We start from the raw sequence: 12,412 nt of genomic DNA, 5'->3' as shown, positions 1-12,412 counted from the left end.
CATATCTTTTTTCACTAAAAAATCGATTGAAATTTCTGCCATCTTCATGGGAATTATTTGAATTGCAATTTTCAATGCATTAACTGAATACGTGATTTCGGTATGGGGACCACGCCTGACCAGCCCTGAGCAAGCGAAGAACGAGTGAAAAATTAACACGGAAAAAGCTGGCGAGTGCGCCTTGTCATTACGTTCAGCGACTATTAAAAGTTAATAATTAGAATGCAAGGACTATCTCCTTTTAGCTCGTCTTTCACTCCTTGCTTCAGCAAACTCGAGACACTAATGAAATGAAATACAGTTACTTAAGAGTTGAAAATACGTCTGAGTAATCAATGGAATGAAACTGGAAAATCTATACGATTTTTTATTTTTTTTTTTTTGCAGAGAGACGCTCTCAATCTTGAACCCAGCAAAGTCGCCGACTGCGTGTCTAAGGGAAAGTCCGAGGTGAGTACACAAAAAAATGATATTACATTTGGATCTCAACTTGATATGTTCGTTTAAAATTCATTCATGGAAAAATATTGTTTGTCGCTCGGCCGAAAAAAACTTTTTTGACGTTCGTGTTTACACAGTATAACCCTAGATATAAAATTATAATCAAATTGATTAACGTGTCATTAAAAGTTTAACCCATTTCGTGAATTAGCAATTTCAATTTCCTCCGTATTCAATCTGTCATTAATGAATAATAATAATTATATTATAATGATGAATTATAATCCACCAAAGCTAAATGGATCTCGGAATTAATTAAATTGGGGTCCTCCAATGAGAATTTCATCCTCTAAAATTTCTCAACCGATTCAATGATGTTCCCAATTTGATAGTAACATCTCGATTGAATACCGCAATGAGATTAAATAGAGTAATCCTCATGCATGGAAATTCGCTTATCCATTCAAATTTCCGAAAACTCCTTCCGATCCACATCGGCAGTGAAAAATCGTCAAAGCTATTCTTGTACTTTCAGCATTTTGATTGCCGGAATCACGTGAGAGTCATTCAACCAATGAACGATGGCAAACGCCTCTACATATGCGGAACAAATGCACATGCGCCAAAGGATTGGGTAATTTATGTGAGTATCATTATTATTATATGCTAAATTAATATAGAGAATACCTCTGAAATTTCCTTGAACTTTCGATCAAAACAAATGTTCTCAATCATTTCTGGAAATTTTCACATGATTATCAAATTCTCCAGTTAAACCGCTTCACAGGAGTAAAAAAATTCCATCTTAAAATAATCATACATATTTGACCTAAAATCCTTTTAACTCCAGAAAAATCCTTCTTAAAAAAACAGGAACTAAAAATATTCTCAGAACGGGCGACCAAAGTACTCTATATTCAATGATTCTATAATCATCTCTCAATAGATTTTCACTCTCCCGATTTAAAAGTCCTCTCTACCCTGTCAAAATGAATAATGAACCTGATAACCTGGCAAATGGAAAATATTTGAAAGCCCAGGGTCAAATGTAGCCTGAGTAAGAGGTTCGAGGTTGAATTATAAATGTAAAGAAGGATCTCAGTGAAGAATGAAAGTACTGGGATATCCTTAATTCAACATTTTCCCTCCGAGAATGCATTCATTCTCTCCTCCGTCTTTCATGCTCCTTTATTTTGTATCATTCCACTGAGCCCATCAATTCCTAAGCAACTCAAGTATCCGTGTAACGATCCCAACGAATATATACGAGTCCCAAGTTGTCGAAGCTTACGAGTCCCCGGTGCACAGTATGACCCGCGAAACTGCCTGTACCTTGCTCCTGTTATTTTTTTTTCTCCATCCCCTAAATGCCTTCTTCCAACACCTATTGAGCTCCAATTTATGTCGCCCTCCCCTTTTGTTAAATAGTTTTACTGCAATGTTCGTATTTTTTTTTTCTGTTGCAGAGTAATTTAACCCACCTCCCACGTCACGAATTTGTTCCGGGCATTGGAACGGGCATTGCCAAGTGTCCTTACGACCCTGCTGACAATTCCACGGCAGTTTGGGTTGAGAAGGGTAATCCTGGCGATTTGCCCGCACTGTACTCCGGTTCCATTGCCGAATTTACAAAGGCTGATACTGTTATATTTCGGACTGATCTTTACAACCTGACGAATGGCTGGAAGACTTACAGCTTCAAGAGGACACTCAAGTATGACTCCAAGTGGCTGGACAGTAAGTCTATTTTTTTTTTCAATATTTCAGGTGTTTTAGGAGTCTCCAGCTCTCAGATTGCCCTGCAGGGAGAACCTGTATTTTTTCCGAGTGTTATTTATCATGTCTTCCGATAATTTACACTTGGAATTTTTCTCGATGACCAAGCAAAATCAAATGAAGGCATTATTTTCCATTAGTTACAATTAATTTCACGGAGAATCTCGCGAATGCTGAAAATTATATTGAAATTGACGTTGAATTTCCGGGATAAATCTGATGAGTCAAGATTTGATTAAAACCTCCATTTCCTTCAATTTTCAGGATGAGTGAAAAATTGAATGAATATTTAAAATTGTCATTGAATTGAAATTCTCTCGTGATTGAAACTTCAGGGAAAATTTTAATATTGCTAACAATCTATTTTAAACTCTCGGATTTAATGGATAATTCAGAGTTGGCGCAATAAAATTTCTTCATGAAGAGGCCGGAATTTTCCATTTTACTAGAACGAGCATTTTCCATTCACACGAACTTCCTCCGTGAACTCCTAAATCACTCGTTAACTCCAATAGCCGACTAGTTTCCCATCCAAAGTCATTGGGCGACAGATTCATCCCCACGAAAATTCTTCAAATGGTCTTCAAGTCGAACCCCGAATATCACCTCAAACTCGATCTACCGAGATCTACCATTAACCCCAGAACAATGATAAACGTCATAATGCCCCGAAAATGGTCCAATTGAATCGCGTGTGCCATCGGAGCATCTCGCATTCGTGTCCACTGAGCCTCAAGAATCGCTTTCAACTTCACTTATAAACGCGGAAGAATTTCAACCCATAGACTGCATACGCTGTCGCCGAATAATTTTTCCTCTTCGTCTGAGGAATTCCAGATATTTAATGGGCAAGATGGAGCCCTTGCCCCTCCACGAGGTGCAGAGAGTGACTGAAAATGAATTGCCAGATGGGGTGAGACCCCATCGGCCCCTCCAGTGCGTGAGTTTAACCCGAGGGGATGGTGTACGCTATCAAACGTCTCGAGGGTGTGAGATATCTTGGAGAATGGTAATAAAATAACGCCGTGCATACCCCATTCTATGCCTCCTTTGCCAGCTAAACGTCCCGTTCGAAGGCCCCTCTTTACACGAACAACTTAAACTTTTCCATCCCACCAAGTAAAACGGGATTGCAGTTTTCTTCGGCCCTCTCCCCACTCGGAATATCTTTCCATCCGGTAAGAATCAACGACCGCAGGAGATACCGCCTCAGTGTCATCCCCAGAGGCTCCAACTTTTTCCACTCCGAAATAATTTGATTTTGCCCCATTAATTATTGAAAATGGAAAAATATACACGGGGTATATTCAATGTATCTTCATCCACTTCTTATTCCACCCTCTCATCCTCTCACACTTTCAAAGTTTTTAATGAAGGTTAAACCTTGGCCCCTTTGGTGCCCTCGGGATGCATGATTAGCCATTTGTTTCGACGTTTAATTCGAGAGAGCGTGCACTGGAAAATTTTACCTCCGAGCGGCATCCCAGACAGCATCAAGATCCATTCTTCCCATTGAGTTTGTCTATTAAGCAGTGGCGTTGATTAAACGGGGCGAGAGGCTGATCGCGGGGGGAAGACCTTGACGAATGTGCTTTAACGTTGGGCGACATTCTAAGTTCAACTTGGTAGCAAGTATAAATCGAGGAGGTGGATGGAGAGAGGAGGATGTTAACGAGATCTGAATAACTGGCTGACGAGACACGCAGGGGTTACTTTCATGGCTGCGTAAGCAAGTGGAGAACTACTTGATATTACTCTCCTCCAGGATATCACGATATTTCACAGGGAGAACTTTCCCCGAAAGTTCAAATGTCTTCTGACCATTTACCATTTATTTTTATTCCCCAATACACGCTGAGGAAAATTAAAAAAAAATCTTATTGATGTTAATATCAAATTATTTGATGAGAGATCTTTTGAACGATTTTATGAGAAATATTTTCTGCTGGTGGGGTGATGGGGGGCATCGGGAGAAAAATTAATTGGAAGCTGTCTGATGTTATTACACCGAGGAGATGCCTTTGATCACATTTAATCCGATGAATCGTTGCTATTTTTGACGAGTATAATAGAGCCACTCAGAGACAATAATTCAATACATCCCTCTCGAAATTGTTCACGGAAGAAGCTCAGGAGTGATTCAATTCGAGTACTGCTGGACTTGAGTGTATCACTTGGATGAGATGAGAATCCGTCAAACTAACAGAGTAGAGATCACAAGACTCACATCACAGTGTCTTACGGTAGAGGCTCTTGGGAGCTTCCTCAACGGTTAATACATCAAAGTTTCGGGGAGAACTCGAGCAGACGCGATCGATTTAATCCTTCAGTCGTACACCAAAGCCGAGGCTCGTGCACATTAGTCATATATAAGTAGCTTTGGAGAGTTAGTTCTTGAAAAGAATTTTATATATTTTATATGATTGTGCCTGTTCATCTGGAAAATTATGAGTGCCTCTAAGTATTGAGGGGAGCATCGGGAATTTCATTGGCTAAAGGGACTGAACAACTCCACTGGCATAATCTGCTGGATTTCGTCTTAATTTCAGACGCTTAAAAAAAAATGTTGTCATTAAAAGTCAATTAGAAGCAGAAATTAATAACGTAATAAATTTTGCAAATCGATTGTGGAAACATTTGCCTCTTCCCAATTTCCAAAAATTTTTTTATTAATTGTCCCAAAATCTACAGTTTCGTCAGATTTTCCCATAAACTGTCGAATTTCCAGCGGCAGAATTCCTGAAAATTCGAGTACAAATGAAAATGTAACGCACTAAAAAATGTTAACTACCTATTGGAAATTCCGAATAAAATCGTTAAAACGGCGTTAGTTGTCAAAAAATAGGATGGGCGAGAGGTAGCGAGTTGACAGTGTATATGGGAGGGCAGAATTCCTTGGCAAGATTTATCGTCCACCCGAAAATTGAAAGTGATAAAACGCCTGCAGATGCTACCGTGTGCTGTTTTTGGAATAAAGATGTATGTGTATATGGATTTTAAGTACGCTCTCGTGCAAGAGCATCGTTTTTGGCTAGTCCATTCGGTCGCGAAATTATTAACGCTTTTCGTTTCGTCGTTGGTAAAACCTTCCCTCTGAAGCGTCGTTAAACTCAGTTTTACGATAGCAACGCCCGTAAAACGACAAGTGGATGATCATTGAACTTGCGTTAAATTCAGGGTGGTCCGGAAAACGTAGAGTTATCACCCACCCCCAACCCTCATTTCAGTAACGCTGAATGAAAACTACAGAAGTCGTTCGGAGCGCTTTGAAAAAGCCTTTTCTCGTTTAACGTTCAGAAATGGGGTGAGGGGAAACATCGGTTTTATGATGCTCACCTGACTCCAACGATAGCAAATCGTTTCTGCAAATTTTCTCGATCCTGAGAGAATGGAAGTGAGAGTAATACTGGTGGCTTTATGAAAATGCTAAAGCTCACGGCTCAAATAATCTTACGATCTGGCAAAACATCAAAAGCACGTCATTTACTGGAGATATTCGATAGGCGTGAATGAAGAATTCTTGGTTTAATATTCATCGTGTTTGTGTTTCAGAACCCAACTTTGTTGGATCTTTCGACATTGGACAGCACGTATTCTTCTTCTTTCGAGAAACTGCTGTTGAGTACATCAATTGTGGCAAGAGCGTTTACTCGAGAGTTGCCAGAGTCTGTAAAAAAGATACAGGAGGGAAGAATATTCTCTCCCAGAATTGGGCAACTTACTTGAAAGCTAGACTAAACTGCTCGATACCAGGAGAATTTCCCTTCTACTTCAATGAGATTCGTAAGTTGTTATCTTCATTATTTCATTTTGACACCATTTAAAAATTTTAAAAATTCTCAATTGAATTTTTTTGGCTTAAGACTTCTGACTTTTCGACCCCAGTCGAATTTCATTGCAATTTTCACAATGTTGTAAACTTGGATTAATGAAAAATCTTGAGTTCGAGTTTTCAAGACTTCAGTTGAAACTTTCGACGATTACTTTTTGAAAATTTGCGATTGAAATGCATGGAGAGGAATGAGTTGTTACACTTGCCGCAATCTTTAATTCCCTCAAGCTCTCGATGATAACAGGCCTCTTAATTTCAGAATAATATCATGATAGCTTTTTTACGATCTTTTTTCTTTTAACGTCAATTTTCTAGAGAGTATCTACAAAGTACCAGGCGATGACACTCACTTCTACGGTACATTCACGACCTCGACGAATGGCCTCATGGGCTCTGCCATTTGTTCCTTCCACATTGACGCCATTCAAGAGGCATTCCGTGGTAAATTTAAGGAACAAGCGACCTCCAGCAGTGCTTGGTTACCAGTACTATCCAACAAAGTACCAGACCCCAGACCAGGACAGTGTGTCAATGATACTGAAGCACTACCTGATACTGTATTGAATTTTATAAGGTCACATCCACTTATGGACTCGGCCATTTCACATGAGAATGAAAAGCCAGTGTTTTACAAGCGTGATATTATGTTCACGCGACTTGTGGTTGATAAACTCAGGATTGATTTCGTGGGAGTCGACCTGGAATACACTGTCTACTATGCTGGATCTAGTGAGTATTTTTATCATGTTATTACGAAATTTCGAGGAAATAGCCGAATGACAAAAATTTATGTGATTGAAGTAATAAAGATAATACTGATTATTAAGTAATTTCTCTGATAACAAAGTGTTGATCGTGTTCCAGGCGACGGTCGAGTCCACAAAGTAGTTCAATGGCTTGACAACAATGGCGACTCACAGTCGATTCTCCTTGATGTATTCGACGTAACCCCTGGTGAGCCAATTCGAGCAATGGAGATATCCAAGGAGCATAAAGCACTTTACGTTGCATCTGACCATCGCATAAAGCAAATCGATTTGGTTATGTGCTCAAGGCGATATGATAACTGTCTACGGTGCGTGCATGATCCTTATTGCGGATGGGACAAGGACACCAACACTTGCAAACCGTATGCACCAGGGTGAGTTGTAATTTCATGCTATGATTTTTATGGCTATCTGTTGGGAATAACAATTGCACGCAGAGGATTGATGTTCAGTGGTGCGTGTGATTTTTTTCGGTGGAAATTCGGTATTTGCCCCGATACGCGTACGTGTTCGAATCGAACTTTTATTGGACCAAATGAAAATCCTTTGGCCAGTAACTGATAAATAAAAATTGGACGGTGGATACACCACCCCCCATTTTTATAGAACGATTCTATTTCTTCATTCAAACGCAACACTCAATTCGTTGAAACTTTTTTCCATGAGAATTTTGGCAATTGAATCGGTTTTACTAATCCCTGAAACAGCTAATATGAGATGAGAGAGGAAAGTTTTTCGATTCAAGAAGATATCACGTTTAAATCCATGTGAAAGTATTATTTTTACATTTAAGTACGCAATTAGTACGAATTCGATGTGTTTACATCCGCGATGGCGGATAAATAAGGGGAGCCTATGGGATCAGTGAAAATATTGCGTCAGAGTATTCCGCGTCAAAGTGATATTCTTTTAAATTTGATCAACTTCCGACGATTCGTTCACGTAACATCATTCCGAGTTTCATATAATACCTCAACAATGATTTTCGTTTCTTCTTTTGCAGGTTGTTGCAGGACGTATCAAACAGCACAGCTGATGTGTGTGACAGCAGCGTGGGTAAGAGAAAACTGATCGTAACGTGGGGCCAGTCTGTGCATCTCGGTTGTTTCGTAAAAATGCCAGAAGTATTATCAAACCAGGAGGTGAGATGGTATCACTACAGCAAGGAAAAGGGAAGGTATCAAATATCATACAGATACGGTGCGGGTGGTGATAAATTCATTGAGACATCTGAGAAGGGTCTAGTTATTGTAGGTGTTAATGAACAAGATGCTGGTAGATACGACTGTTGGCTTGGTGGTGCACTACTGTGCTCATATAATATAACAGTGGATGCACATCGTTGTAGTGCACCAGCTAAATCAAATGACTACCAGAAGATATACTCAGACTGGTGTCATGAATTCGAAAAATATAAATCAGCAATGAAGAGTTGGGAGAGAAAGCAAGCCCAGTGTGCATCTAGAAAAAATGATAGTAATCAGTATTTACATACGAATGAAGTTTATGATACACCATTGGTGTGATCCAGCAGGTCATTGGACCCTTTATCAAACAGAGATTACGACACGATTATCCACATAAGCGTATTACCAAGAAATGGCGCTTCCTGTAATGTTCAGTGGTGTTGCATTACACTTTTATCGATTATTATCAATGCTCTTGGGATGTGTGATAATACATCGTGTTAATGAAACTTTTCATGACTGATAAATTCAATAGCGTTTTTGAATACTACAGTGCCATTGAGAGGGAACTCTCTCTCGGGACTAGAATACGCGAAAAACATTACACATGACTCCAGCCATCATCGCAGGGAAATCCACATGGAATTTTGCACTGTTTATACCTTTTTGGGATTTCGTTTTGGTTTTATTTTTTCGAGGAGCGACTGTATATAAATCATTGCAGATATTCGATGGTGGAATGTTTCTTGCGATGGGTTTGATGGACGAAACGATAACTCTGTTCGATTATTGTGATGTGTTATTTCGGATGATTCTGGTGAATCCAATTGGTGAAACTATTGAGACGATTTCATCATTTTCAATGGCTCTCTTCTTTGGACAGTAGATCAATTAATTTAAATACATATTGAAAGAGTTGAAAGTTTCGTTCATCATTTCTGGAGGACCAAGCAATTTCTCCTGCAAGAGAGGAATTTGCCTTTTCTGGGGTGGATTGCCATTTCCACCTTTGCAACGCAAATGTGTGAAATACGTGGAAAAGAATAATCACGAAATACAAAAAAAAAAGTATTCTCTGTTTTCTCAAACCTGTGATATGGATGGGTAGCCGAGGATACCCATGACGTTTTATGAGTACTCCCAGTCTTGGTGAAACTCAAATTGAAAAGCAGGAAACAATCATGACTTAAGAAAGAAAGATAAAAACGTGTTTTTCGTCTCGCTATTCCACGATTAATGCGTGGTTGAAATTATGAAGAATAGAGAAGCTATAGGTAAACAAAATTTAAAAAACCATTAAGATTAGGCAATATGGGTATGGTTTAGTGCGGACAGAATGAGAATAAATCTGACGCGTTGAATTATTCCGGCGCCATTAAAGTTACACAATGAGATTAAATTAGATTGACGGCTTATCGTGGATACTCTTCACACGCATCACGCGTCATGATTTTATAATTTTAATTAACTCATCGATTTCCCATTGTTTGATGATCGTAATCCGGGCTTTTAATTATTCTCCAATATTTTGTCTCTCTCGGTATTGAAAAAGCGAGTGGTAAATTCAGAAAATGGTGGTGGCATTTTCCACTGATCCACGACTTAAAAATTAATTTTTAACAATTTGCCGTTTAGAGTTGCTGTTCTGCGAACATTGTCATGAAATCTGAGTGGCCGCGTGTGGGTAATCCAAAATACCGTTTACCATGGTGCTTACAATTGCCAGAAACAAAAAAAAAACATTCACATACAATATTGAGTACGAGGTAGTTCACGCTCTCCCAGTTGAAAAAACATTTACACACGTCCCGCACTGCTGGAAATCTCCGACTGGTTTTCTGATGGTAGATTTTCCGTAACGATGTCCAGTTTTCGAAATAGACGGTTTTCATTTGAAATTACGAACAAATAGGATGGATTGCTTCGTCGACTCGTGAATATTCATGACTAGACTTTAATCTCATTTACTTCTGATTATCTGTGAAAACCTGATAATTCATCTGGATTTCGAGGGAGTCTCTTTTGAAATCAATATTGGATGTTGCCAACAGTGCACGTTATTCCGCCTGTATTATTACTTCATTCCTCTTTCAGAATATACCCTCGACTCCTTCGCTCATTCTCACAAAACAAGTCACACGTGCTCATTTTCTTCGTGAGTTTACACGTCCTCGCGAATCATTTATACTGTATGTACATAAATTTTTAAGATGAAGAACATAGGATGTAAAACTTATTGGGTAGGAGGAAACTAATATTAAGATAGGGCGATATCTGGTATCCACTAATTTTCATAAAAATCGTGGTTTTTTAAGTTCATTTTGTATTTTCATCGCAACTGACTTTTCTGAAAATTAGTCGAGTGTATCTGCAGTGAGGTATAAAGCCGGAATTTTCATTAATTTTTTATTTATCTTCGATTATTTCCAAGTTAAAGGTAACCAGAAGGGTAAACGTGAGTCACTTCTTGCCGTCGATTTGTAAATAAACCCGAGAATGATCGTCACAGTTTTTCACGCGTTATTCCTCATACTTTGGGAGACTTAAATTGTTCAAATGGTTTCAGATGTCGACGCTAGTGAGATACTATAATTTTATTTCTTGAAAGCGGGATTTTGGGGTGAATAAAGGGTAATCTCGTGTATAAATACGAAATAGAATGGGTAATTCTTAAGCTATGTACAGAAGAAAAAATCGAGTAACGAGATGGTAACGCAGATAAAGTGAAAAAATGAATAACTCGCAGCACGTGAGAGCGGCGCGTATCGCTGAAAGAAAGGGATAAAATTGAATAATTAAATTTTGAAAACCGTCGAGCCAGACGATGCGACGTTTATTTTTTGAGAGACGGTGGACGTTGTGGAGAATAAATCTAACTACACGATTAATTTTGAACGAATAAATGATGTAGAGAAAGAAAAAAAACCACCTAGCGAAAACCCATAGCCAATAATCGTAATACAATAATTGATAAAACGAGATTAAAAATGAAAAAAGCAAAAAAAAAAGGTGAAATAAAAAACGAAAGACGAACAAATCTTATCCTCGAGCAAACTGTACTTGCTATATGAGCTTCGACAAGTATTGGATAGTATTACATATTAAGAAAGAATTAAGGTAAAATGTACTTGAGTGAATGAGACGCTGTTGTGCGTCGAATATCGATGAGGTCGAATATCGTTTTCTCACTGAAAAACAAACCATCAATCATTCTTCATTTTGTATAAAATAAATCGTGGACTCATTCTCATTTGACGCACTGAATTCATATGTTTCATTCACTCGTTAATATTCAACCGCCCACCAATCACAACATGAATGAAATAATAAACTATTGAGATGAATGAATACGTAAAAAATGGAATAGAAAACAATTGTAAAAATATCTTGTGTAAAGGAACGAGTCTTAATGAGTGGATTGACAGAAGGAACATAATGAAGTTTAAAAATTGCAGAAAATAGTAAGGGTTATGGATATTTTCATCGATAGTTCTCGAATCGAAGTTCAATTTTTCCTAGATATGACGTGAAACGCGTAATTTATACATCGAAATATCTATTCTCAGTGCAAACTTCCATTCGAACGCTGAGGAGAACAGCTAATTGGGTTTCGATTGGAGTGCACTCGAGCGAATGATTTCAGAGGTGATTAAGGAAAAAAGCAATCTAGGACAAAACCTAATGTTGTTAGATCATATTAATTTTTAAGATTATCAAGTATTGTATATGTTACATTCTCGTATACGATTGACGCGTCGAAATACTCGTTGGAATGCACTTTTTGAACAATTCAACGTGACAATTTGATTTTACTCATTCCTTTGGTTGTGAGGGGAGAATTTAAACATTGCAACGACTGCCAAATCGTTTTTATATCTGGAATTTCGATGTGTCAATCAGTCGGTGAATTAAGGCTAGCTCGGTTTATGCGTTCGTTTCCCCCAACGCAGTATCATCAACTGCGGTATAATGGTGATTATTCTCGTAATGCTGAATAGAAAATAAATTTTAAAAACTTACGATTAAATTTTCGTTCTTAATTATGGCATTTTATATACTTTCTATTTTCGTATTATGATTTTTCACTGCTGGAGAGTATTCTCACAGTTTAAAGACTTATTTTTAAGATATTTTTAATAATTTCACTTTTACATTATGCTGTTTTATAATTTAATTTCTCATGCCCTCGACTGATACTGTAGGTTTTTTCGTTAGTATAGTGGATTTTATTTCGCCTCACGTTCTGCGTTCATTGTTCTTTTCAATTCGAGAGAAATGGAAAAAAATGGCAACGTCTCATGTGTCGTATATCCAATGACAGTTTCCGGGCTCGTAATGGATTTATTACCTCATTTCCCTGCACTTCATCTCGATGTTTCACTCCATGACATTTCCTTTATACTCGTTAA

General features: G+C 38.2%; 1 protein-coding gene across 1 annotated transcript; it reads left to right on the top strand.

The window, feature by feature from the left end:
• Positions 1-387: 387 nt before the first annotated feature.
• Sema2a (Semaphorin 2a) lies at positions 388-11,423 on the top strand (the record flags this gene model as incomplete). The annotated part of the gene is given in 7 exon segments (XM_011308943.1): positions 388-450; positions 977-1,084; positions 1,908-2,178; positions 5,770-6,000; positions 6,365-6,778; positions 6,914-7,190; positions 7,820-11,423. Coding segments are annotated over 7 exon segments (1,887 nt in total), but the record flags the coding sequence as incomplete, so codon positions are not given.
• Between the last annotated feature and the right edge of the window lie 989 nt (positions 11,424-12,412).

This window comes from Fopius arisanus, unplaced genomic scaffold, assembly GCF_000806365.1.
Source record: "Fopius arisanus strain USDA-PBARC FA_bdor unplaced genomic scaffold, ASM80636v1 scaffold00063, whole genome shotgun sequence".
In the NCBI taxonomy this organism is placed as follows: domain Eukaryota; kingdom Metazoa; phylum Arthropoda; class Insecta; order Hymenoptera; family Braconidae; genus Fopius; species Fopius arisanus.
This window is presented reverse-complemented; position numbering and strand designations above follow the sequence as displayed.